The 27,965-nt window shown below is 40.9% G+C and overlaps 1 protein-coding gene and 1 pseudogene across 17 annotated transcripts in view; one reads left to right on the top strand and one right to left on the bottom strand.

Annotated features, from left to right (window-relative positions):
* ZBTB35 (zinc finger and BTB domain containing 35) lies at nucleotides 1-27,786 on the bottom strand. 16 transcript variants are annotated; one of them, XM_086361604.1, is made up of 8 exons: nucleotides 27,208-27,786; nucleotides 26,548-26,686; nucleotides 25,480-25,581; nucleotides 18,341-18,485; nucleotides 7,370-7,730; nucleotides 7,045-7,267; nucleotides 2,509-2,639; nucleotides 1-1,867 (listed from the first exon to the last, which is right to left on the bottom strand). In XM_086361604.1, the coding sequence occupies exons 2-8, from the start codon at nucleotides 26,669-26,671 to the stop codon at nucleotides 1,181-1,183; spliced, it is 1,773 nt and encodes a 590-aa protein (XP_086217730.1). In that variant the 5' UTR covers nucleotides 26,672-26,686; nucleotides 27,208-27,786; the 3' UTR covers nucleotides 1-1,180. The 16 variants fall into 16 exon arrangements, with proteins under 16 accessions (XP_086217730.1, XP_086217732.1, XP_086217726.1 ...); XM_086361606.1 differs by having other exon boundaries at nucleotides 7,363-7,730; nucleotides 27,599-27,786; XM_086361600.1 differs by having other exon boundaries at nucleotides 27,599-27,786.
* The window catches only part of LOC147350296 (arrestin domain-containing protein 4 pseudogene), a 36,150-nt pseudogene continuing 35,209 nt past the window's right edge, over nucleotides 27,025-27,965 (top strand). Inside the window, exons 1-2 of the transcript XR_015149082.1 lie at nucleotides 27,025-27,279; nucleotides 27,667-27,897. The product of XR_015149082.1 is annotated as an arrestin domain-containing protein 4 pseudogene (transcript). The remainder of the gene's footprint in view (nucleotides 27,280-27,666; nucleotides 27,898-27,965) is intronic.

The following is a 27,965-nucleotide window of genomic DNA, read 5'->3' as shown; positions in this document are numbered from 1 at the left end:
AACACATAATTTTAAAGTTTACTTTAAAAATGTAAATATCTCCCAATATTTAACAGGTAAAGAAAATAGCATATTGGTTTATTTTCTGTTGTTATATTTTATTTTCCAAGTAATACTGATTAAAAATATTTACACACCTACTTTAAAGTCCACAGTTTAGCACTCTTATTTGTATGGCTTTAAAAGTTATAGCACAAGATCTTTACATTAAGGATTGGGGGAAAAGATTCATTCAAAACAAAGCCTGATATATTATATACATGTTTTTCTCTGTACTTTATTTTAAATACACTAATTTTTAAATGATGCTCATCTTGTTTTCATCTGGTGGTAAAATACTAGTGCAACTTTTCATCAAAATAAAGTTTACCACAGATATAAATGAATTTTCCCAATTGAAAATGGCCCTTCAGCTGCCATTAAATGAAATTTCTCAACCTAAGTGAAAAAGAATTGGTAGCTGTCATTATAAGAAAAAATATATAAAGTACTACAGCATCACCTACACTGCCTACAACACAAATTTTAGAAGAACGAGAGATGCTTTATAGAAGTTCAGTTGGTTTTGAAAAGGCACATGGGTGTGTGTGTTTTTAAACATTCTAGCAATTTGCCACCACCACTCTGTTTCTGTTGCAGAGCTGACGTCTATGACCATCAATCAGGGCAGACAAGAATGTTGTTCGAACTAAAGGAAGCCAGAAGCCAAAATTTAACTGCACAGTAACAATGCACTTTTCTTCATGCAGTCTTGTTTCCTATATATTCAAATTTTCTAACATGCATCAGAATACATCAACTTGTATTCTAATGATTTTACGTTTGATTTTACAACATGGCGGGGAAAAAAAAAAACTTGAGGAAGGACATGACCAGGGAAAGAGAGTAAGAACTTTTACCACAATGAAAATATACATTCGTACCCAACTATATAATAAGAATATAACCCATTTAAGTTTTCCAGAAATATACTTCTCAAAGCTTCCCATTCACTTATGGGAAAGATCCCTCCTCTGTGGCAAAGTGGGGGGAAATCAGTCTGTTTCCATAGAAACAGTTCAGCACAACAGGAAAGAGTTTAACTTTGGTCCCCATGTCTGTTAGCATAAGGACAGTCACACTGCCCATCATCAGTTCAAAAACCCAACACATAAATTTAAAAATATATGCATTTGTTATTTCATTCTAAAACTGGCATAGGTGTTCTGTTCTCATTTCCTGCCTTTTCAGCTTGGGAATCCACTGTTGATTTGGTCTCTAAATCCTCAGGATCTTCGTGTTCTTCTATAGCAGCCTCGGCAGCATCTGCTTGGGTAGGCTCTCTCTCCTCTTGGTTCATGATTTCAGGGGTCACTTGCTCCAAGTCTGCTTCTAGAAGCTCAGTTTGTACTTCCACTGGCATCTGATTTACCCGTTCAACATGCAGCTCCTCTACATGGACTTCAGTACCTTCTTCAGTCTGAATTCGCCCCACTTCTAGATAACTTACCTGGACCTGCTCTGGAAGCTCACTCACGTGTGACTCGTGCACTTGGCTGTCTTGGAGCAGATCTGGATGGACCTGTTCCACAGTCACTTGTGCTGAATCCACCTGAACCTGGAGCAGTGGTAACACATGTACCTTCCCAACTTGTTCTATAATAGTCATTGACGTCACAGGTTCAGTTTGCACACGTGTTTCTACTGAAAGAACTTCTTCAGTTACCAGGCGCTCTGAAATATTATGAGTATCACTGAGATGCCTCCTTAATTCATTTCCTTGCATAAACCACAAGTCACACAGAGTACAATGGTTGGGTTTATCTCCAGTGTGTATCACCAGGTGATCTTTGAACTGGTCCCAGCTGTTAAACACACTATTACAGACCTGAAACAACCAAATAGTTAACACTTACATTCAAACTGAAAGAAATACAGGTTGCATTTAATCTGTGTAAGGAAAAAGTTGCAGATTTTTCTGAATATGTCATAAATATAACATCTGTAATATAGTCTAAGGGAGTTCATAAATCTTTTGTTTATTTGACCTTTTAGCTGTTGTAGCTAAAAACGTAAATCCTTTTTGGGACACGTTTTAATATTTCCTTCATTGTTTAAATGTCATAAATTCTAGGAATATAAAAGTAACACTATTATACTTTCTTATATAATATCAACATTAAGAACAATCTCACCATTTGGAATAAAAACACTAACCAAGGAAGAAGAGCCCATTACAGCTGGTCTGCCTCTTTCACCACTCCAGAATCCCAATGACTGCTCTATGGTTAAGAATAACCATAGTTTGACACTACTTGTTACTTAGGACATAATGTTAATAACATTGGTATCATCTAGGATTGGGTAAAAACAACAGTTTCCCTTATAAAAGCAAGACAATTATGTTCTTTAATCTCTTTCTGAACTGTCAGCGCCATACTTTTGGTCTAGGCTTGTTACTTGTCACTTCTAACAATTTCAAACATAGACTTCTTTGCTCAGAATAGAGTACACCACATCCACACGTACCTGACATTCATAAAGCTTCTTTCTCCCCTTTTTTGCTCCCACTCCAGTCTGGCATGCAGTCAAGTGACATTTGAGGGTACTATTTCTAGCAAATCGTTCATGACAATTTGGACATTCAAAAGGTTTTTCACCTGTTAGAATACAAAAAAATATTGACAAATCAAGAAAAACAAAATGCAAAACGTCTTTTTCTTTTTGGGTAATTCTGATAGAACTGTCTTGAATGGAGGAGCAGAACTTATAACTTGGATGTTTCCACCACATCTAAAAGACTATTCTAAGAGGTGGAAATACAAGTTTTTAATGATTCTTATAACTGTGCTCTGGCAAAGAAATAAAAATTTGGATCTAAATGTTGTTCCATGCCTTTGCATTTCTTAAAAAACTGTCTATTTTCCCTTAGATAAAAATCAAAGTGAAATTCCTTTTCAGGGACATGCAGCCCTCTCCATTCCACAGCAATTTCTGAGCACTTATTGTATTGCCAAGCCATGTGCTAGGTAATGAAGATAAATTGTCATTATTTTTAAAAGTTTCATATCATAGGCCAGGGTATCTCAGGAAGGTGGAAATACATGGACATAAACAAATGCAATATATCATAGAAAGCCTGGTACAGAGAAGAGGGCAATGAGCAATGGGCTGTAGCAGCACAGAGGAGTGATGAATTCTGCCTAAAATGGACAAACAGAAGTTCAGGAAAGAAAGTTTATTCCAGGAGGCGGCACAGAGGTGTAAAACAGTATGGCAGGTGAGGAGTAAGACGGGAGGTATCATACTGACTCCCAGATCGCTGGTTTAGAACACCAACCAGAATAAAGAACAGAGATGTTTAACGAGGTGTGGAGTAGGGTATGCTGGGAAAGATTATAAATCAGTTTTGAGTCTGGTGAGTTTGAGGAACTCAGAGCAAAGTGGCAAAATCTGGTAGACAGAAGAACACTAAGGAAAATTAAGGAAGAAATTTCAGGAAGATGAGGTAGTAAACCGTGCTGAACCAAACACAAACGACAGGTAGGGTGACAACAGGGGATTCGGGTATGCTAGCAGGAACACTGAGTGGTATGGGGCAATCCAGAGCCACACTACAGTGGGGGGTAAGGGAGAGTGAGTGAGGCAAGTCAATGAAAACAGTCAGTACAGAAACTCTTTCAAGAAGGCTTGGAAGTAAAGAGGAGAAGTGGCTCAATGGGGACAGGTCAGAAGAGGTTCTTTCAGCCAGAAAAGAATCATTACTTATTTGCTAAGGGAGAAGGAACCAGTGGAGCAGGAGAGAGTAGTAGGAATGACAGGTGAAACGTGGCTTTGGAGGAGACACTGAGATGTGGGCTTCAGAATTGGCCTTGAAAAACAGGAAAATATCTTTATCTGTAATAAAAGAAGGAGACAATGAAGGAACCACACAGGTTTCTCCACAGCTAAGTTGGGGTGTGGACAGGGGCTCAAGTACTGCACTGAAGGTCTAGAATGGCAATTAGGAAAGGAAAGATATAAACCAGATACCAAAAGGCTTAACTTAAGGTCTGATAAGAATTTTTGCAGGAAGTTCTCAGCAGGGAGCAGAAGTAAATGACTACAATAATTCCAGGACGTAGGGTTCAAAAGCCAAGAAATGTGCTTAGAGTACAAGAAAAAGTGACTCAGGAAGTATATAATGAGGATAAGATGAAGTCAGAAACGGGGCGATAAATGAGGTTTAAGGGCTACCGAAGGACAAGAGGCTAAATGACGTTAAATGAGGTAGAGCCCACAGCCAAAGGAAGGAAAGCAGGAGAGAAGTCAAGAAAGGATGATGCCTGGAGAGAACAGGACCAAGATTTCAGAGGTGGAGCCTCAGTGATCAGGTCCCAGACGTGACCCTCATACTCACGTGGACCCGACACAGTCAAGGAATAACTCTGAGCTGTGTTTTTTCCCTGAAAAAACAACTATAGCTTATTTTTTATATAATTTTCATAAGATGAAAAAAATTAATGAGAGAAAAGACCTAATCACCTAGAATTACTGTTGGTACAGAAACTCTTTTACAATTCCACAAATGGTGGAATATTGCTAACTAGAATGGTTTTAATAGTGTATAATTTTTCACTATAAAATGAAGCCTACAAATAAAAATTGTTGTTAACTTCTTTAAAGGGCAATTTGATAATATTTGCCAAGGTTTAAAATGCACATATCCTCTGACTTGGCAACTCTGTCAAAAATTAAGTTACTTAAACATGTACACAAAAATTATGTACAGGTATGTTTACTGCAGCACCATTTGTAATAAATGGCAAAAGACTAGCAACAACCTAAAACTGTATCATCATGAGTGATGAAGTAAATTAGGGCATGCCTGTAGCTGAAATCCCATGCAGTCACAGTGAAAAAAAAAAGTACATTCATGAATGTTTCACATATTAAAAAAATTTCAAAATAAATTAAATGGTGTAACATCATACTGTATGCTGTTTGTCTTTTTCTTAGTCTAGAAACAGTAACAGATTAATTATACTTTAGATGTGTAAAAAGTACAATCTTCAAAGTGCTTTTATCAATTTCTCTCATTTGTCACAACCCTGTAAAGTAGGTGTCATTTTTCTTATTTACACAGATAAGGAGAGAGCTCCAACGATAAAGAGACCAGTCAAGTTCATCAGGCTGACAAATGTCAGAAATGGAGCCTGGGAATTCCCTGGCAGTCCAGTGCTTAGGACTCCACGCTTTCATTGTGGGACCCCTGGTCAGGGAACTAAGATCCCACAAGCTGCACAGTCAGGCCAAAACAAACAAAAAAAAACCTGGAACCTGAATCTAACTCTGGTTTCCAAACCCACATTTTTTCCTACAATTCCATACTACCTCCTTGGAAAACTAGGCAACAATCATTTGAAAACATGGTTACAGGTCATCTTTAGGTTGTCTTTCACACTGGGTGTCCCACAGGTACAGCTGTCAGTATATCTTGCTCTCTCCCCTCATCCCCAAATTTTACCCTTCTTTATTTTTCTAACTTAATAAACTTTTGATCACTAAGCCACCCATATCAGAAAGCTGGGAGTCACCTTCTCTTTTACCCCTTACTTGCTCAGTCATGTCCAACTCTTTGTGATCCCATGAACTGCAGCCCACCAGGTTCCTCTGTCCAAGGGATTCTCCAGGCAAGAATACTGGAGAGGATTGCCATTCCCTTCTCCAGGGGATCTTCCCGACCCGGGGATTGAACCCAGTCTCCTGCATTGGCAGGCAGATTCTTTACTGTCTGAGCCACCAAGGAAGCCCCTCTTTTACCTCCACATCTCACCAATCACTAAACCCTGTTGACTCTGCCTACTTCATGTTATGCCTTCAAGCCTTTACCATATCACTGCCTTTATTCAACCCCTCATCCTTGTTTAGATTACTCAAACAACTTCCTAACTAGACCCCGTAGGCTCCACCCACTCCAATCCTGCCAGTTCTGTCTCTAAAGCATAAATTTAATCAGAAATCTCCCTGGGTTAAATTTCTTAAAAGTGACCCAGTCTTCAAGATAAAATCTAACTCATTTAGAGCATTTATCTAAGATAACTACATGATCTTAGCCTCATCTCCCATCACTTTCTCTCTCCTGTCCTTGAACCACTGGCAGATGATCCATGATGCCAAAGTGTATATCATACAGTCAGCCCCAAAACTCTTCAGCTGCATCTCCTGGCATTCCTCTAATTGGACCCAATTCTCCAGCCATAATAACCTGCTAACAAGTACTCCATATGAGTGACTTTTCTCTCCTCATGTCTGTACACTTAGCTTCTTTTGCCTGGAGGGCTCGTCTCCTGGCTAACTCCTTTTCCTTTGAGAATCATCACAGGATAAACCCTCTAGGAAGCCATCCTTGTCTTCCACCATAACAGCATAAGCAGGCATTCTCGTAATACTCTGTGCTTACCTCTATCAGCACTTAGCTGACTGTGCCTGCCTGTCTCTCTTCACAAAACTTTGAACTCCTTGAAGGCAGGTACTCTAAATCTCCATGACCTAAAGTACAGAAACCTTACTCTTTTCACCTCCTTGGCTGTCCACCAGTCCTGACATGTTTGCCTTGGAGAGATGACGGAGATGGGCAAATACTGCCTACCTATCCGCCAGGTCAAAATAGATAAGCAAATGTTTGCAAAGGTATAAACGTGTTTGGGATTGTTTGTAAATGTATTCATCTATGTAATGTGTTAACATAAGGCAGATAAAGTAAAAACAGTTAACAGTGAAGTTTCATATAATTAAAATTTCATAATTAATAATCTAATAATAATCACAGTGTTTATGTATATCTTTTAAAAATACAAAAATTGGCAAGGTGTAAGAATGACAATTAACTTCAAAGTTAATACTGATTTTGCTTTGATAGCATCAATATCAATAAACTAGTATTATAAAAACACTGTGCTCAGCCTACACATTAGGAAACATACGAAATGGTTTCTATAACGCTAATAAAAAAGAATTTAGACACTCAGCTTGAAATGAGTGTGGAAAAAAATAAACTTCTAATATAAAATATTTGTTCCTTACCTGTATGTTTTCGAAGATGCTCTTTAAAATGTCCAAAGTGGTCAAACTGCTTCTCACAGTACTGACATATGTGTATTTTTTTCCCAGTTCTCTGCTTCTTACTGACTCCACCTTCTTCAAGGTGGTAACAACTGAGGTGCTGTTTCCACGCGCTCTCCCGAAGATACCTTTTATTGCATATTTCACACTTGAAACTCTCAGTGGAGTGTGATTTCATGTGTTCCTTAAAATGGTAAAACAATTTAAATGAACGGTTACATTTCTCACAATGGAACAAGTCCTTCACATGTGACAGCTGAAGTTCCACAATTTCAATACCTTCTACCTGTTTGCTTGTGGGGTCAGATGCACAGCCGTCTTCATCTTTAATCTGTCCTTTTCTATCGCCTTGGCGGTACTTGCTGGTAATATCTGCCAACAATGCCAGAGCAGAATCATCAGAGGAACCTGTGCTCTGAATGTACTTTATGGACTGCTTGGCAGAAGCCACTTCCTCCAACGTTTCGATGCCTTCATCTTCCACTTCGATTGTGCCTTCAGCAATCTCCACCTCAATTTCAACAGGTTCAGATTCTGCAGATGGCAACGACTCAGTGATAACATTTGAAGTTTCTGCAATCTTTCTTTTTTTTGCTTCACTTTTCCCTGTGGTATTTTCCTCTAGTGGAGCTGAGTTTTCTTTGTTTCTGAAATACATAACACAGGGGTTTAAAAATTCTCTAAGACCAATCAATCCAACTGGGCTTTTTGGAAGAAATTGATAAACTGATCATAAAACTTGTATGGAAAGGCAGAAAACAAGATTGCAAGACTTATACTAGCTGATATCAAGACTTATTATAAAGCTAACAACTTAGACAATCTGACTGGCGAAAGGACAGACATGGAGATTAACGGAGCAAAATAAAGTCCAGAAATAGACTACATGTGTATAGTCAATTGATTTTTGAAAAAAGGTTCCAAGATAATTTAATGGAGAAAACATACGACAGTAGTGTTGGAACAACTGCTATCTATATAGGAAGAATAAACCTTGTCCCTTACTCACTTAACATACACAAAAAAATTAAAAATGGATCATAGACTTAAATGTAAGAACTATACACTTCTAGAAGAAAACTGGATAAAAATCTTTGCAACATTGAAAGATTTCTTAAATAACATGAAGAAAGCAAAAACTCTGAGTAAAAATTGGTAAGACGGTTTTCACTTGGCAAAACTAATACAATTATGTAAAGTTTAAAAATAAAATAAAATTAATCTAAAAAAATAAAAGGGTTTCATCACCCTCCAAAATGCCCTCAAAAAAAAAAACAAAAAAAAAACTTTGTCCTTTGAAATACATAGTTAACAGGAAGGCAAGCCACAAACCAGAAGAAAAATATTTGTAAACATATTTTTCAAAGGTTTTATATAGAGAATATAAAAAGAATTCTTACAATTCAATAAACTCAATCTCTTCAGACAACTGTTGGGAGATAATTCCCCATGAGTCCCTCATGTTTCTGCATATCTTGTGAAGACAGCTTTGGTTCTGGACTATTTTTCAAAGGTGTTTGCAGAAAGGCCAACAGCCTGGGAATACAGAGTGGCTCCTCTGGAGAAGACAGCTTTACTTACTGTCCATATAATAATGTCCCTACTATGGGACAAAGGTCAGGCAGGTTTGTCTGCAGCCCATTTTAAAAGACTTTGGTTTCCCAAGCTGGGGCTTCTTCACCTGTGATGAAAACCAACCACATGCAGGCCACTTTATGTCACCTCTGGGACTTGAGGAAGGGAAAAGTGGCACAAATAGAGTAATAAAGTCCTTTTTTCTGACCTACGAGTCCTGTTATCTTCTATTAGCATCCGTGAAATCGTGGCAGGATAATTTGCTGGCTTGCAAGTAGGGTAACATCTCTGATCCCTCACAGATCTTGCCAGATATTGGCAACCAAGAACAGGATGCTGAAAAAGACAAGACTTTCTGGAACAGGAAGGAGACCACACAGAGCAAATGGAATCTGAGGAAGTCTACTGGAGCTGGCATCAAACATGTTTACCAAATTGTATGGTCAACTGGGCAATAAATGGTTCTCTACTTACTTGTCTACTGCTCTGAGTTGAACTGTGCACCCTCAAAAGATATGATGAAGTCCTGACCCAATAACTATGAACATGACCTTATTTAAGAATGTCTTCGCAGATGCAATCAAGTTGAGGTCATCAGAGCAGGCCCTACACTATGTCCTCCTAAGAAGAAGGACATTGGAACCAAAGAAGAGAAGGTCGTATGAAAACACTGAGGGAAGATGGCAATGTGAAGATGGAGGCAGAAACTGGCGTTATGCTGTCACAAACCAAGGAACACCTGGGGCTACCAACCTATGAGAAAGGAGAAAGTCAAGTCACGGAAGGAAGGATTCTCCTCTAGAGGCTTCTGAGGGAATGTGGCCCTACCAACAGCTTGATTTAGGACTTCTAGCCTCCAGAACTGTGTTAAGACACGCAGTGTTGTGGTACTTTGTTATGGCAGCCCCAGGAAACAAAACACCTATGAATAAGGAAAGGTATACTCTTTTGAAAAAGCCATCACTGCAGAAGTCAAGTCTGAGTCAGTTCAGAGGCATAAACCACCTGGCCCCAAGTGGAAAGCAATGTGGATGGGGCTGTTGAATCAAGAGAACCCCCAAACAGACATTGATGGTGTCTACAAAGACCTTTCTGCCTGATACAGGGCTTTGAGGGGTATGAAAACACTGGAGGTTTGTCTGGCTGAGCCACTCACAGCTCAGGTGCTGCTGGAAACTAAAATGTACCTTGCTGACTGGCACAGTCACTTTCTCTCTCCACAGCACTTCCCCTTCTACCTTTTCCCTTTGCCCCCAACTTGACTTAACCTGCTTGGAAAAAGAGAATTATGGTTGAAGCCAAAGTTTCCTTGCTCTCAAGGGCAAACAGTGAAGACATTATATACATCCAAGCATGCTGAGGAAAACTCAAGGATGGTAAAGACACAAATTGCCACAGCTCTGTTATATTCCACAGATGTCCAACTCACCATCCCATCTCTCATCCTCAGAGAGAGGAGGTGCTTGCATTCAAATGTTGGGGTTTGGGCAAGGTCACAGAAGGAAAGGGAGGCTGTCCTTTGGGTGGGGCTGATGTTACAGAAAAGCTCGAATAAACATTGTGGCCAACACAATATATACTGTCATTGCTTTGACATCTGAATGCACAGCAGGGATTGGTATGGCATAGGCATTTACTACTTTCCCATAAGTACCAGAGATGGACCATCTCAATCAAGAAGAGCCACATGCAGAGAAGAGATAATGGAAGAAACTCCCCTAACATTAGCCACCAGTAGCTGGGTCAGGATTTAGCATGAGTGTCTCTATCTCTTGATGTATATATTGCTGATATCCTATTGACTGGCAAGCCCGAAGTCTCAGTCTGAAAAGCCCTGACTATAGTGTCATGACACTTCTACCAGCAGAGACTGCTAATAAGTGATTAAGTGAAACTCGCTCAGTTGTGTCCAACTCTTTGTGACCCTAAGGACTGCAGACCACCAGGCTCCTCTGTCCATAGGATTCTCCATTGAAGAATACTGGAGTGGCTTGCCACTTCTCCAGGGGATCTTCCCAACCCAGGGATTAAACCTGGGTCTCCTGCATTGCAGGCAGACTCTTTACCATCTGAGCCACCACGGAAGTCCAGAGACTGCTGATAAATCCCAAGAAAATTCAGAGGACTGCTCACCAAGTAAAATTTCTTGGGACTAGATAGGCAGATTCACAACATGCAATTCCCTCCAGCAGTTAAAAACAACAACAACAGCTTCTCCACCTCCTCCCTCTTCCCCCAGACATGAGGCCCAGTACCTCACTGGATTTTTAGGTACTAAGGAAACCATGTGCCTCACCTGGGCACTCTATCAGTACTTTTTTCTGTACATCAGTCAATCTGCAACGCAGCACCTTTCAAGTGGGCCTCCAACCAATAGGCTGCACTGGAAGTTTCCATCTAACTGTGGCACATTCCCTACCTTCAGGGACCCCCTAGTCTAATGACCTCTCTGAGCTCTAAGTCTCTGAGACTGACACTTTTTGCAGATTACAGCTTCTGCTAATGGCAGGCTGTCTCCCCAAAGACAGCCCTTGGATTTTGGACTTGCCAATTCCTTGACATAGCTATGAGGTGCATTTACTCTGACAAGAAAGGGTTAGGTGCTATTTGATTCTTGTTAAAAGTAATGCCTGATCCATGGCAGCTTTGAGGCTCTGCAGCCTGATATTGCCATTTGGGAGTGTTAACTAAAACTTAATGACTATCAAGGTAAAAGGTGCCCAACAAGTCTCACTGGTCACAAAGAAATAGTTACATTCAAGAAAGCAGTTGAACTCTTGGCTTTACATGAAAAAGTGGTAGCACCCCTGCTGCCCAAAGAAAGCCACTACATCAATGGGGTTTTTCATTCACTGGTGGCCTAGCTAAGCTGAAGGCTGATGGTATTCACTGGGCTGCCAGATGCTCAGTCTCAGCACCAACTCTGCAAAACCAAAAGTGGACACGGTTGCTCTGCTCAGAAGGCAGAACTCAAGGCTATATTTGTCATTCTGGACGACACTCTCCACAATTAACCTTGAGATATTTTTACTGACTCCTGGATTATTGCAAATGGCCAAGCTGCCTGGGAGACCTGGAAATCTTGGCAGATTAAAGACACCCATCTTAAGGGTCAAAACTATGGAGACAAAGAGCTGTTGATCCAAGCATCTGAGTAAGTAGTTTAGATACTCATGGTAAAGGCCTGTTCTCTAATGATACCAACTGGAATCAAGTTGCTTATCAACCTACACTGCCCAGACTTCCATCACCGTTGCCTAGGTCCCACATTATTATGAACATGGTGACACATCCACCATCAGAGACTGAGCAGAAAGTCAAGGACCCTATGCTTCTGATGGAGACGTTACTACAGCATGTCAGACTTGTGACACTGGCCAAAAGTTGGCCTGTCTTACGGTGAATGAGGCCAAATCATACAGGGCATTGTCTCCAACTGTTCCTGGCAGACTGACTACACTAGACCTTTTGACCCATCTCAGGGCTATATGCCTCTCAACTATTGACACTTTTTCAAGGTATGCTGTTGCTGTTCAGGTCTGAGCAGCTGGTTCTGGTCACACCATAGGGCATTTGAAACTAAGCTGTGTCATATGTTTAGCTTTCTGGACCATGTGCAGTCTGATACTGATGCACCAAATGCTACTCAATCAGCTGTTAGTCAAGGTATTGTTAAACCTTTCAAGCTTTCTACCATCCAGATACTGGTGTTATAGAGAACTGCAGGAATTTTCTCAAACAATGACTCAAAAAACTTTCTGACTCTACTTCCTTCACTTCCGCCTCGTCCAAAAATCCAGTAAGGCAGTTTAGTCATCAAATCCCACTATCCCCAGAACCATCTGTTTTTGGCTGCCTCCTGGGTAAACGATCAAGGCAAATGGAGTGGGAAGTTATATAAACCTCAGTGGAAATTCAGGGTCTGCTGTTACCATTCTTAGATATGATCTTCTTCCTTCTGCCTAATGGCAACCTGGGGTCAGCCTGGTCAAAAGTGGGCCTAGCAGATTTAAACTTAGTTCCAGTTCAGCTATCTGGATTCTCTTATGGAATGGACATCATCTTAGATCCTAAGCATAATGACTACTTGGTTGAATATACTGCTTGCCAAGTGTTCTTAGATTGGTCCTCATGACCCAAAGTGGAAGACATAATAGGTATCTTAAGTTTTATAAAATGTCCTTGCCCCTGACCATTAGAGATGACAGGTCTGGGTAAGAGAAGGAGAGAACTGGAAATGGGGTTAAGTTACAGCTACTAGAAAGGCACACACTGGTTTTGTGGGGGTAGAAGGAGAACCACACCACCCTGGAACCTGGAGAGAAAACCTCGTAGACTCCAGGAGGTACAGGGGAGGAAGGGACATTAGAGATCTCTGTCCTTCAGGACCGCTCTGAGTCTTCCTCAGGTAGAAAAAGGCTCTCATTCAGGTCTCCTCAAGTGCTGCAACTTGCAACTCCTTAATCTGTCGTCTCACGCCAAGGACTCTGACAACTCAATCACCACCTCAACTTTACCAGGAAGGATTTTGCAAAGAGCAGGGGATGGCCAAGACTTGTATGTCTCATGCAAAAACCCCAGATGTTTGCCCACTACCATTACCAAAGCTGAGGCTCAGTTCATGAGGCACCTGACTGCCACTCAGCTGGCATCCAGGTGCTCATGATAAACAGAACGGATTAAACTGGCTGCCCTTAGACATTCTCTCCAAAAACAAAGCCTAGACACAATCACTGAAGCTGAGCTGGGAAAAGGAGAAGCCATGCTCGTGATAACATCAACCTGTGAGCCAAGTGAAGAGGGTCATCCCACTTTGGGAGCACAAACAAATTGCAAACAACACTTTATTCCAAAAGCACCTATGTGTTCCAAGGACCGTACTTCTTGTATGAAGTCAGGTACTAACTTCCTTCCCTCCCTATAAATGCCTTGCAACTCTCGGTGGGAAGAAGACACCATCCAATGTTTAGGGAAACACCACTGGCTTTTCAATTTAGTTCTCAGATGACCATATATCTCTCCAAAATGAGGCTACTCAAATAAAAAGGTGGTACAAAATTTGTGCCTGACTCAACACAATGTGATCAATGATACCACTTGGGCTCTGGAAGGTATTCATTTTGGCCTCAAATCACTAGCCAAGGTTATTACGGAGGCTACACTTGCCCTAGATGTCCTCCCTGTGGACCAATAATGAGACTGTGCAATTGCTAAAACATCTTGCTATACTCAGATTAATGCTTACAGCTAAGTGGAAAAGCCAATACAGAAACTAAAGGAGAAAGCTACCTGGCTTTCTAGGGATTTACTCAGTTGGCTTAGTGAAGGACCTTAGAGGAGTGGGTGCACAGTTAAGCTTAGCACTGCAGGGTGGCCATATCCTGCTACTTGGAGTTCTGCTGAAACAGCTGTCTTAATTAAATCCAGTGTGAGAAAAACTGAATGGATTTGGTCCAAGTCCCCTATTGGTCAGATTAATCCAAGTGGTTATGGAGTAGCGTACTCATGAGAAAATTCACCAGAAGCTGAGTGCAGAAAAACCATACTGTGGAAGAAAATTCTCCATGGATCCCTCAGATTTCTGCATATCTTATACACAAACATATGGCCAGTCTTGTTCTGTCTTCCGAGTTGTCTATATAGCAAATTACCTTACAAAATAGACCCTTTCTACCTCCAGAATGGAGGACAATTATTTATTGTCCAGAATAATAAAGATAATGGCCCCTCTGGGGAAAAACCTGGGCAGGTTTGCTTGCAACTCGTTATAAAAGATCTGGTTTCCTAAAGCCCAGAGTTTCTCAAGTGTGATGTAAACCACCGAGAGCACAGTACACACCAAGGTGACTGCATTATTCCACATGGGACTCGGGGTATGGAGGCAAGAAAAATTGATATGAACATGAACTTCAGGCTGTTCTGTATGCTGTGAAAGAAATAAAGTCCTTTCTGACTCATGAGTTTCATGTCTTCTGCCAGCATCCATAAAACTGTGGCATGCCAACTTATTAGCTTGCAAATAGGGTAAAATCTCACACCTGTCACAGTTCTTGACAATATCCCAACTTTAAAAATGGGCAAAAGATACCCCAAAGAAGATAAACAGGTGGCAAAAGAGCACATGAAAAAAGGCTCAACATCATTAGTCATTAGGGAAATGCAAATTAAAACCACTATATACTTACCAACTTGGCTAAAATAAAAGTCTGATCATATCAAGTATTAGGAAGGCTGTGGAGCAGTTGGAACTCTTATACACTACAAGCTGGAATGTAAAATGGCTCATCACTTTGGAAAACAGTTTGGCAGTTTCTTAAAAAAAAAAAATAAACTAAACACATCCACCATACAACCCAGCTATTCCACTTCTAGGTATTTACTTAGAGAAATGAAACCATATATACAAAGACCTACAAATATTCATAGCCATTTCATTTGTAACAGCCAAAAAATGAAAATAAAACCTAAATGTCTATCAACAGATGGTGTATGTTAGTCACTTAGTTATGTCTGACTCTTTGCAACCCCATGGACTGTAGCTGGCCAGGCTCCTATGTCCATGGAATTCTCCAGGCAAGAATACTGGTTGGAGGCTGCCATTCCCTTCTCCGGGGGATCTTCCCAACCTAGGGATCAAACCCAGGTCTCCTGCACTGCAGGAAGATTTTTACCATGTGAGCTACCAGGAAAGCCCAGATGGTATATTCATACAATGGAGTAACAGTCAGCAATAAAAAGGAACCCCCAACAACATGGACAAACCTCTAAAGCATGAGGCTAAGTGAAAAAAGTCAAGCATGAAAGACTACACAATATAGGAAGCCATTTATATGACATTCTAAATAAGATAAAGCCACAGTGATAAAAATCAAGATCATTGGTTGCCTGGGGCTGGGGATCAGGGCTGATTGCAAAGTCACAAGAAAACATAGGGAGATGGGAATGTTTGTGGTGGTGTACAATTAACAAACTTCAAACTTTACATTAAAACGAGTGAACCGTATTATGTGAATTATATTTCAAACGGCTGAGAAAGAAAACATCTATAAGGCAACTGATGTTTCCTAACAAGTAACAGGAACCTTCTCATACAGTTTTAAATAAAAATAATGATGCAATTTCAGCAAAATAAGGTCTGAGATTCTTTTCCAGTGCCATTCAAAAAGTTTACCACTGTATGTCAAAAATACATGCATACTGCAAATGCTAGAAGAGCATTTATTCACTTTCTCTATCTGCAATAAGATATACAATAAGCAATAGCTATAAAATAAGCTTCTCAACAGAGAGTTGCCTTCACCGGTTGACTTAAATACAACTAAATTATGCAATATTTATTCCTAAATTGTATAATATTGACATACACATAACCTATGAAAAACAGCCAATATGTAATACTGCTATCTTCCTGAAGAACTCTTCAGACTGTACTGCATGTGTAACTGGTTCATCAACAATTTAACATGCCAACATATTTATCTTGGCAAGCGCTGATGGCTGTAATTACTGTAAGGACCTCAGTCTTATAATCTTCTAAAAGTTTCTAAATGGCTGTACCCAGCTATTCTTATCCTTTGACTAGACACATAAACTCAGTTAAATGCCTCCCAAATCCAACCTTGTCCATTGTCAGAGAATATGTTCCAATGTTCTGCTACTCAGGACTTTCCCTATAGTGAGATGCTACTCACTACCCCAAGCAACAAAGGGACCACACAGAACATATTTTCAGAGAGTTCTCAAACAGGATTTAACCAGAAATCTCATGCTGCCGAATCTACCTCCACTTTAACACAATATGATCTAATCAGGTACATATCCACAACACACCTAATTTATTTTTGCCATCCAGATCTTAGCTCTCTCTGCAGAAGAATGCTGGCCTGGTTTTAATCATTCATAAATGCTTACTGTGCCAGATGCTAGGTACCAGAGAACATATACACACCAAGCTCCTATCAGAAAAGTCTAATCTTGAACTCTGTCACCAAACTAATTAAAAGCTTATTAGGGAAAAAATTATTTTTGGATAATTACAGTTCAATTATTTCTAAATTCTAAATTACATCTAACTGAACCACATCAGGGAGTCAGACTAAATCATTTTGTCCCATGTGAAACTGATTTTTACCAAATTTCACCTTCATATTTTACCAATGACCTGTATCGAGGGTCCTATGAAACAGAGCCAGGAGCTACCACCAATAGTAATTCACATTTAGAGTACTACATGCCAGACTCCAGGCTAAGCACTTTACATTCATTCATTCAGCCCTCACAAATAATCCTATGTAGAAATGTCCTTTATTATCCCCATTTGACAGATGAGGAAACTGCGAAGCTGACAGGAGGTGGAGTAATCTCATTAAGGACACACTGTGGCAGAGCTGGCACATTTTCGAGGCAGCCTGTCTCCAGAGCTCTTGTTCTTATTCATTCATTACAGTGCCACTATTCATTATGTAAGATGTTGAAGTATTTATTCATGATACCACTTAATGTCTTCCTAATAATTTCCTATGAGAAATTGTGTTTTAATACCACGAATGGTTCCTAAGCAATTGATTTGTTCTCATCCTATAACCATAAATAATGTAACTGAGATTCAGTCACGTCCAACTCTTTGTGACCCCATGGACTATCAAGTCCATGGAATTCTTCAGGCCAGAATACTGGAAGTGAGTAGCCATTCCCTTCTCCAAGGGAATCTTCCCAACTCAGGGATTGAACCCAGGTCTCCCACATTGCAGGCAGATTCTTTACCAGCTGAGCCACCAAGGAAGGCCTCTTTTATACTAGATGCTTCAGAACTCAGAGCTACATTTAGCCTATCTGGCAAGTACAGACTCAAATGGCATGTATTTTTGCCACCATATTTCTAACTTCAATGATTAACACCTCACCTGGCCTATTTCTTGTATCTTCACCAACTTTCTCACTTATTTTTAAACAATACCATGTTAATCTTTGTAAGCCAAGCATTTTTTAGAATAAATCTTGGTACAAATAATTAACAACTTGCCTCCATAGAACAGTGTATAGGAACCCAGAGAACTCCTTAAAAATTGCCTAGCCCTCCTTATTTTACTGGGGCTTCCGAGGTGGTGCAATGGTAAAGAATCTGCCTGCCAATGCAGGAGATGCAAGAGACATGAGTTCAATTCCTGGGTCAGGAAGATCCCTTGGTGGAAGAAATGGCAACCCACTCCATATTCTTGCCTGAAAAATTCCATGGACAAAGAAGCCTGGTGGGCTATAGTCCATGGGGTCACAGTCAAACATGACTGAGCGTGAGCATGCCTTATTTAATTAGAAATAAAAGATGCTGCCTTTGTTTATATTAGGACAGTTTTTACTGTAAGGACAAGAAATCAAGTGTGAGGGAAAGAACAATCAGTAACCAGTAAAACTTTAAGTGTGCTAAATCGCTTTAGTCATATAAGACTCTTTGCAACCCTATGGACTGTAGCCTGCCAGGCTTCTCTGTTCATAGTATTCCTCAGGCAAGAATACTGGAGTGGGTTGCATTTCCTTCTCCAAGAACTTTACAGATCCTTAAATATATTCCTGATTTCAAACTGTCAGTTCTTTATGACATGACACATATGATAAATTCTTGACTAAGAGTCAGGGTGAACATGACTGAAAGTAACTATCTGCGCCTCATTAAGGAAATAATTACCTGACTTCAAGGGCTTTGATAGCTTCTAGCATCTGTAGAAATTCTGCTGCTTTCCATACATCATTGGCTTCTTCTTCTCCTTGTATCATTAACTTTGCTGTATATGTGAACTCAATCAAATGACGAAAGGCCATTTTACTAACACCTGTAAAAAGGATGTGCATTAACATGTATTCACATTGATTCAAATCTTATAGCATTTAGTAATGGGAATAAAAAGAAGCTCAGTGTTTGAAAACTGATTAGCATTTGTCATTTTAGAAGACAACTTCTGGGTAGAATTCTCATTTACAGCATAATATCATAGCCAAATTCAACACTAACTAGCAAACTACTTTAAGACCTTTCCCAAAGATTTCCTAAGGCTCTTACAGAACAGTAAAATCTATCACTTAAATACACAAATGGGCTAACTATTACATCAGAAGTTCCCCTCTTGCCAGCGAGCTCTGTGTCAACTCAGCTCCAAAATCATCAATAGCTTTCCACAGCTTAGCAAATACAGTTCAGTACCATTCTGCCTTTATTTCAAGGTCCTTTACATTATTTTTCTACTTACCACTATTTTTCCCTTCCAAATTTTAAAATGTTATCAAACCGACATTATATATTTATTCTCAAACAAACCCTTCGCTTTCTAAGCACTTCCTTGCCTTTAACACCCTCCTTTCCTGAATGCTTAACCACTTTATTTCTGGATAAATTCTATGACCCTTGAGGGCCCAATTTTAATGCCACGTCTTTAATGAACCTTCTTTAATACTTCCCTCAGGGTCAACTCCAAACCTAGTCTGATAGTTAAAATTCATAGACAACTCTTGACTGCAAGTTACTTGAGGAGAATGTCTGTCTAAACTCACCTCACAGTATCTAACACAAAGCTTCCTAAAATGAAAGCACACAAATTTGGTATAAATAAAGGCTAAAGCCATTTTTAGAATTAAGCTTCCATAATTCCTAGCTTTCTTTACAAGTTCTATGTTTAGATTTTGGCCCAAAATGATACTATACTTCCCTGAGCTCTTCAATGCTATGTAGTATTGTTTCAGTCTGCTAATGCGAGATATGAAAAGCTAGTGACAGGAACAAAGAGAAAACTTTTTACAGGCTTTTTTATGCTAAGAAATGCCTAAGACCAAACTGCACACAATATGCACAATTACAAAACAAGAATGTCCTCTGGCAGTCCAATGGTTAAGACTCCCAAGATTTTACTGTCAAGGGCATGTGTTGTTAGATCCCTGGTCTAGGAACTATGATCCCAAAAGCCACGTGGCGCAGCCAAAAAAATATAAAAATATTTTTATGTTCTTTCAATGCAGTTTATACACCTGAATGTAGCCTTCCAGACAACAGTAAGAAAGCCGGTAGAATATCCACCATCCTCTATCTGTGTAAGGAAAAATACCACTCAGGAAGTCAGAACTTTCAAGTTTTAGTCTAGGCTCTTCATGACTTGTGCAATGTGGGAGGTCAGAACTTCTGAGTCTCAGAAAACTCATCTTCAAATTGCCTGACAACAATAGGAGTACTAAAAAGCACTACCGAATACAATATAACTTCACCAAGTTACATGCTACCAAATAAGCAACTAAAAATAAACTGGATTCACTGAAGATTAATTTTACTTGGGTCTCCTAGTCTTTTTTTCTTTTTAAATATTTAATTGTGGCACACAGGATCTTCAATCTTCATTATGAACGCAAGCTCTTAATTGCAGTATGTGGGATCTAGTTCCCAAACCAGAGGTTGAACCTGGGCTCCCTGCATTGGGAGCACAGAATGTTAGGGACTAGACCACCCAGTAAGTCCCTCTCTCCTGGTTGTCTTTTGACCATGTTATTCAAGAGTAGCCTGAGGAACAGACAACTAGATTTTGCTTCCTTTTTTTTTTTAAGATGTTTTGATCAAATATTTAAAAGTGAATCAAAAATTTTTCCTATAAACGACATGTATTATTTTTCCTGAAGTGGAATGAAATTTTGGTTTTTAATTAAACACACATACTATATACATATATATATACTATATATATATCAGGCAGGCCTCTAAATACTTTACAAATTATCAACTGACTTAATCTTCATAACAACCCTATGAAGTACTATTATAATCCCCATATTAAAGAAATTGAGGTACAGAAAAGCTAAGTAACTTGCCAAAGTCACATAGCTATTAAGTGATAAAACTAGAATCAAACCCAGATTGTCTGGCTCCGAAGTCCATGATAAAGATTTTTGAACAGGATGATGCTAAGGAATATTCCTGCTTGGAAGAGTCTGAATATCCATGGTCTCACTCACTACGGGATTGCAATCTCTTACTCATACTTACAAAGTCCCCCATATCTCTTAAAACCAAAAGTTTCCAATAAATGTGGCAGCAAAATTTGATCTGAACATGAGGCCATTTATAATCTTTATCCAACTTACAGTAAATTTTAATAAGCTATGTTGCTTATTAATAATACATTGGATTATTATTATTTGGTTATAGGATATTGCCCCAGGCCCCACTGGGAGTATTGCGGAATACACATAGTGAATTACCTTAGGAAATTCTAAGTTAGTAATTTCAAGAAACATTTGACCTTCAAGGATTTGTGGATTTAGCACCCAATCTTGGTTAATCAGAGTCACCTGTGACTTAAGCATGGGTTCCTCATCTCCAGAATCACAACTGGGGTAGTGAACTGTTTTTTATAAGCACCAAGGTGCTTCTTACGTGGCCAGTCCAACACTGGTCCTAGGAATAAACCACAAACCTGACTATTTAGTTAACAGGAACCAAACTTACAACACCTTTGTAACACCTGCCCAGGTAAGTGAAGGGTTGGTAGGTAATGCACAGCCCTGCAAAAATATTTTATACTCTATCAGGACTAGTAGGCTAACTTTCAAATTTCAGCCCATTTTTTTCAATTCCTTACTCTTTTCATAATATAAGTGCAGGACAAGACAATTTTTTAAGCACGGTATCTAAGAAAAATGTTAATACAAACACCTTCAGTCCAGTTCAGTCGCTCAGTCGTGTCCGACTCTTTTCAACCCCATGAATCGTAGTACGCCAGGCCTCCCTGTCCATCACCAACTCCCGGAGTTCACTCAGACTCACGTCCATCGAGTCAGTGATGCCATCCAGCCATCTCATCCTCTGTCGTCCCCTTCTCCTCCTGCCCCCAATCCCTCCCAGCATCAGAGTCTTTTCCAATGAGTCAACTCTTCACATGAGGTGGCCAAAGTACTGGAGTTTCAGCTTCCTTAACCTGGGTCATTTTTCCCATTCACAAAGAGGCAAAGGATTGAGGGGTGGAGGGCATTTCCCAACTAGTGGAAAACTCCCACTCAAATAGGATGAATGAACATGTCCTTGGGTGTTTCATTCTTGATATTAGGAGCTAAAATTTCAGACAGAGTTGCTGTTTGAGAGAAACTAGGTACTTATGGATCTGTGGTTTCAGGGCAAGTAAAGAATGGATTTGGAAAATTGGAAGCTCGGTTTAGGAGAAGGCTGTTGTGTTCCAAACAAGGAAATCAATGTATGTTGAAGATGTAATATGGTGTGAATCTAAGTCACAAAGCTTAGCTGGGATGCTTCTCAGTTGAAAAAACAATTTTAAGTCAAAGGTGAACATGTAGTTCTAATCAAAGATAACTCACTTCACCAAAGACAGAAAAAGCAGAGAGAGAGCTGGCCCAGTTTGCACCTATGACAGTTCATACTCATAGAACAGATTACAATTTAAATTCCCTTTATATATGCTTGCTTTTACAAAACCCTAAGGCAGTGGTTCTCCACACTGGCTGCATACTGGACTTATCCTAGGGCAACACTGCCCTAACTCTGCTGTTCAAAGGAATCATCTGAGGATTCTGTTCTGATTCAGTAGGACTAGGGTAGAGCCTGAGAGTTTACAGCTCTCACAAGCTCCCAGGCGATGCCATGCATCCTCAGACCACACTCTGAATGACAAAGACCTAGAGAACTTTGAAAGACAGATGCTTAGACTTCACCCCTCAAAGAGTGAACTGATCTGGAGAAAAACTCTGGCTATTAGTACTTGCAAAAGCTCCTCTGGTGTTTCTAATGTGCTGCTAAATATGAGAACTATCACTATTTTACAGATAGGAGTTCCAGTTTTACCTACGATGAAGAAAGTATACTCTATCCTATCTTGTCCATCGATACAACTAAAGACCCTGGACAGAACATCTAACGCAAATATAAAAGGACTTTGAAGAAAAAATAGAAGCAAAGAGCCTGGGGAGAGAAAAAGAACTCAAAGAAGAGTAGTGAGTTTCCTGTTTTATATTTTTCCTCCTCTATAGCACAGCCTGAGGACAGTAAAACTCCCATAACTGGGTAGTAGGTGCAGACAGACTAGAGAACCAGGAAAGGAGATGGAGCATGTGTGGCAGTGGGGAAAATAACTGGTTTTTAGTCCTCTCTCAGCTCTTCCCCAGTTAGAATGCTGCATAACTGTGGCTAGCTGCCACCAAGCAGGCACCTAAACTCTATGACAAAGTTCCTGTGGCTGAGAACTAGGAAAGAGACAATCATCTGAAGAGACGGAGAGAATTCTTGTTATTTTCCTCTCTCACCATTTTACCCAGGAAATGGATCCTATCACAGAAAATGTAGGAGACCACAGAGAGGCTAAATTCCCAGTTTTCCAGCCAGAGGACCAGGAAAGAGAGCTCTGGGGAGCTAAAGTACAGAGAAAATCAGGAGGGGGAGCTGGTGAAAAGTCCTTTAAGCCTGTGTATGCAGTCTTGAGCATACTGCCTAGCTACAATAATGGGAGGTAGCACAGCAAAGGCTCTGAGAATTAGACTGTGTGTGGACTACCACCCAGGTCGGCACACCTGGGGCCTGAACAGAACAAAGGTGTTAAGAACTAAATTGGAATTGGATCCATAGCCCACACAAGGCAGTTTGAATCTAATCAGGTTGACTGCCAAAACAAAATAAACCACAATCAAATCAGTAACACTAACAAAAACCAAAGCATTTTCCAGAGATTCTAAGCGATCGCAGAGTGTTAAAATGTAATATTCAAAATGCCCATGACACCATCCAAATTTACTTGACATATTTTGCAAATTAAAAGAGAAAAAAAGGAAGATGTTCAGTGTTACACAACTAACAAACAGTGAAACTAAGACTACAACCCAGGTTTTCTAAGTGCATGCCCAGGGCTTTCTCTACAGCCAGGTGACCTAACCAGATAGTAGTCAAGCAATTTCAAAGTTAAAGGCTTAAGAAGACACTGAGCCAAATTGATTCTTCAAACCTGGATCTGATAAATAAAAACAAAGAATGTTTTTATATGTTTCCTTCTTACTTTCTATAGTTTAAATACTGAAGATTGTGTGCCCTATACTATAATGGATCCTGACCCAAAGATCAAACCCAGGTCTCCCGCATTGCAGGCAGACTCTTTACCGTCTGAAGCATCAGAGAAATACCTATAATGGACATTGCACGTCAGAAATATAAGAAATAATTCCAAAGTGATTACTCTTGAGAACAAAAGACCCTACTTCTTCAGGTAGGTCAGTATTCCACGCTGCACCAGCAATACCTATTCTAGCCTTAGCCACTTACTTTTTGACTTAGGATTCTGCCCAGAAGTTGCCTCCTCTGTGAAATTCTTCCTCTCTCTAAGCTACTAAATCACTCATCCTTCTTCTTCCCTTCTTATACCATTCTGCAATAAAATTCCCTGCAACATTTTTTTTTTTTTTTGCACTCTTATACCTGTTGCCTACCCATGATTAAATTTGGAAATTCTCTTAAGGGCTATCTTATTAATCAATTTCTCATTTCCTGGATCTGGCACGGTATTAACAGGTATTAAATTTGATAAATAGCCCCAATTTAGTAAACTTTGGCAATGCACCAAACACTACACCAGGCACTCTGCACATGTTAATTCAATTAATCATTAGTACAAGCCTACTAACAATCACACTTCTCAGATGAAGCAGCAACTATGCAACTGAGGTAAAGTAACCTGCCTGGGGTCTCATACCTCAGGTGAATACCTGGATGCAACTTTGCCTTGTAATAGAAACAAATACCATATAGGATCCTGGAGTCTAACTTTAGTATATTTTGAGGATTTCTGTTATGCCTGTGCTCTCTCCATCACAGATATCAAAAGATAATCTATCTATGGATACCAGTTAGAATGCTAGATAAGCTGGCATTATCAAAGTAAGAGGATCTTTTAACTCTTCTTTACTCCCCTAGGCACCAAATTTTTCCAAGGGAATACTGTTTCTAGGCAACCCGTTCATAACAGAACATATACATAGTGAAAGAGATATAAAACCAAAACTCAAGAACCCCATATTTATGTAAGAAAGCTGATTTATTTCCTACAATTTTGGATTGGGGGTAGAGAGCTAGGTATTATAATAGCAGAAAACAAAAGCATGGGAACAGCATAAACTGAATCCCTTGCTAAGTAGGAAACCTTAGATAAGTAATCTTTTAGAGCCTGTTCCCTGATATGTAAATTGGAAATAAAACAACTTACTTCAAAGGATAGCTGTGAAACTCAGAACACACACATAAACAACACAGCGTAACACCTAGCACTTGGCGGACTATTATTTTAAAAAAAAAACAGTATAACAATTTCTATTTTAGGACATTATGTAGTGGATGATCCCTTCCATTCTAGACCTTCTATAACCACTTGAACTTCTTTTAAATGTCACTTCATCTTTCCTAGCCTTTTCCATATCATAGCAGCCCATTTCACACTGTGCATGTCACGCTAATACAGAGACCCGCAGCATCTTGATTAGTCTAAAACATAAGGCCACTAAATAAGATGGAAATTCACTTTTAATACATTTTCAAAAGATAGTGACCACTGGTTTTAGCAATGAAAAAGACTCGTTTAAGAGACCAACAAATACCATTTAACCTAAGTTTTTCCTGGAAGATCATCTTACCAAGCACGTTACTAAAAGTAAGAATTCTCAGGTGTCAAAAGAACAATTTACCCAGTCACCTAACAGGAACCATTCGTACCTGTTTCCCATGGTATTTTACTAAATTACTGTCTAAAAAACTTCATCAAATTATAATGTTTGCTAAATAATGTATTTAAAACAAGTATTTACCTTCTATCTCCACCAAAGGTTCCTGAGTAAACTCTTGAAAGAATTTATAGAAGAACTTGCTGCAAGCAGCCAAAACAGCCTTGTGGGCCTTAAAATGGTGTCCTAGAGAAAAAAACAAAATCATCATATTCACAAAAATCAAGTATAATAAAACAAGTTAAAAAATTAAACTACAATCTTTCTTAATATAATTTTAAAAACTATATTCTGGGCAGCTATCTTGACAAATTTGAATCTCAATTAGACATGAAGCCAAATTTTTACTTCAGAAGCCTTACTTATTAAGTCAGTTTTATAAAGGACATCTAACATTTCAGGAGGTACCACTTTAAGTCAAAAGCATATCCTATTCAGTTGAAACTGCTAAATAGAAACATAACTCAAAAGGTTATATATCACTGTAAAAGAGAAGAAAAAGGCACAGAATAAGCACCAAGCTGGGTGTGTTTGCTATGAAAAACACTTTAGGATGCCTAATATTAGGAAACTCAACTTATAGCAGACCTATAACAAAGATTAGCTTGCCTTAAGTCTGTTTTCACTAAATAGAAAAGACACCTAAGCTGTGTTTGTCTCCACTGTAATGACAACTCTCAAGACTGGTAAATACCCCATTCTATTTTGGGGGTTATCAAAGCGGGTACCAGTGCTGCAAAGGAGTCTCTCACATTCTACCTCCAAGACCATTTGGGAAACTATAAAGAATCAACACTTCGCAAATGACTCCTGTGAGTGACTGCTCAAAGCAGCTTAGCTGCAGAAATCTACTAACCAAACATTCAGAGACATCCTCCCTAACCCACGCCCTCATCCTGCACTAAAGTGTGCAATGAGAACACTTGAGAAGGCTGCAAGAAGTTAAAATGCCATGATTACGTCGAAAGCGTGACCAGCCTTCTGCAGCATGGTCTCCGTTAAAGGATACTGCTAAGTGTCCTCGGGTCCGAGAGCGCACCCTCCACAGACTTTCGACAGGTAGTCTACAGAAGGTGAGTAAAAAAGGCGGGTGGGGGAAGGGAAGAGATCTAAAGGCACAAACTTAGCTCCTCAGCCCACCACCCTGCTCACCGTCGACAATAAGGGTGATGTCAGTAAACCGGTCCTGCTCTCGCTGTTCATTCAATCGGTCCAGGATCATTTTATGATGTTCAGGGAACTCCTGAAGGCATTCCATCGTCTCTTCGGCCTCCATGGCCGTCCGGTTGCTCTACAAAAGAGGAGCATGATAATGTACACCCATGAGCTCGGGCTGAGGAACAAAACCCCTAAAGCATAAAATAACAACAAAAAAAACAAAACCCCAGCAACGTGAAAGAAGGGGGGAGGGTGAGGCAAGAGGAGAGGAAGGCGAGGGAAGAAAGAAAGGCGAGCCGGGCGGCCGCCGCGCGTTGGGGGCCGGAGCCGCGGCCGCGGGACTCCGAGCCTGACCTAATTGGAGTCGGGAGACGCGAGCTGGAGCGGGGTGGGCACAGCGCCGGAGGCTCCGAGCGCCGGGGCGCGCAAGTCCGGCAGGGGAGGAGACCCTACAGCCGCCGCGGCCCGCCAATGGCCCGCCAAGCCCCTCGGCCCGTCCCTGGCTCCCGCCTTCCCGGGACCCGGTCCGGCCCGCGGCCCACAACGACTCCCGGGTCGCCTCTCCCTCCCCCGCCCTCCCTCTTCTCCCCCGCCCCGACCGGGCCGGCACTCACTCAGGGAAGGAGGAGCGGCCCGGGCCTGCGCGTCACTTACGTCGACGTGCTGCGTCACGGCGTCGGACTCCGGCTGACGCGGACGCCTAAGCGCAGACTAGAGAGCGGCAGGGCCACGCCCCCGCCCGCCCTCCTCTAATGGCAGGGCGGAGCTAACCGAGAGATTTGGCGCTCGCGAAGCTTAGGCCGCTCGCACAGGGAGGAGGGAGTGCAGCTGAGGCGGGGTTAGGCCGGTTTACAGCCTGGCTTTGTCGGGGGTGGGGCTCCACCTTCTACCCACCCGCGCCACACTCCAGGTGTGAACACTTCCGAGCCGGACCTCAGAATAAACTCGCAACCGGTTCCGGGTGTGTTTTATACCGCTGCCCCCCCTCCCCCACCACGCCCCGCCCCGTCCCCTTCCTCCCGAGGCCTAAGTCTGGCCACCTTACCTAGCTCAAGATCCTCCCTCTCTCCTCTCAGTCCTAAAAGCCTTTCCTTCTCTGCTCTCCCCTCTCAGGGCGAAACTCGCCCCGCACTTCTCCCTACCCCTGAACAGCGCCTCTCCAGCCATTTCCTCGCCAATGTCCGGGCGCTCCCTCTGCTTGGGTCCGGCCGGCGCACGTGCGCTCGCTCCGACACCCGGTCGGCCGCGGCGCGGGCAGCGGCGGCCACGGGCGCGAGCACGTTCCGGCCGCCTAGGATCTTCCTCCCGGGTGCCCGCCCTCTCTGTGTTCGGCGGGCAGCGCGTGTTTGCTAGACTTAGGTCCTGTGGCTGCTCGGGTTATTACACGTGGTGTTGTTAACTGCAGCTCTCCA

Source organism: Bos grunniens, chromosome 20, assembly GCF_055505025.1.
Source record: "Bos grunniens cultivar Pamir isolate PY7600 chromosome 20, Bosgru_T2T1.0, whole genome shotgun sequence".
NCBI classification, from domain to species: Eukaryota; Metazoa; Chordata; class Mammalia; order Artiodactyla; family Bovidae; genus Bos; species Bos grunniens.
The sequence above is the reverse complement of the archived record's forward strand: the minus strand, read 5'-3'. Positions and strand labels throughout refer to the sequence as shown.

Bases quoted from the DNA above. Each gene is read 5' to 3' on its own strand.
- ZBTB35 (XM_086361598.1), bottom strand. From the start codon at position 26,671: ATGGAGGCCGAAGAGACGATGGAATGCCTTCAGGAGTTCCCTGAACAT. The intron at 25,582-26,547 runs GTGAGCAGGGTG...TTTTTTCTCTAG, and splicing joins CATCACCCTTATTGTCGACG to GACACCATTTTAAGGCCCAC. The intron at 2,640-7,044 runs GTAAGGAACAAA...GTATTCTAACAG, and splicing joins GCATCTTCGAAAACATACAG to GTGAAAAACCTTTTGAATGT.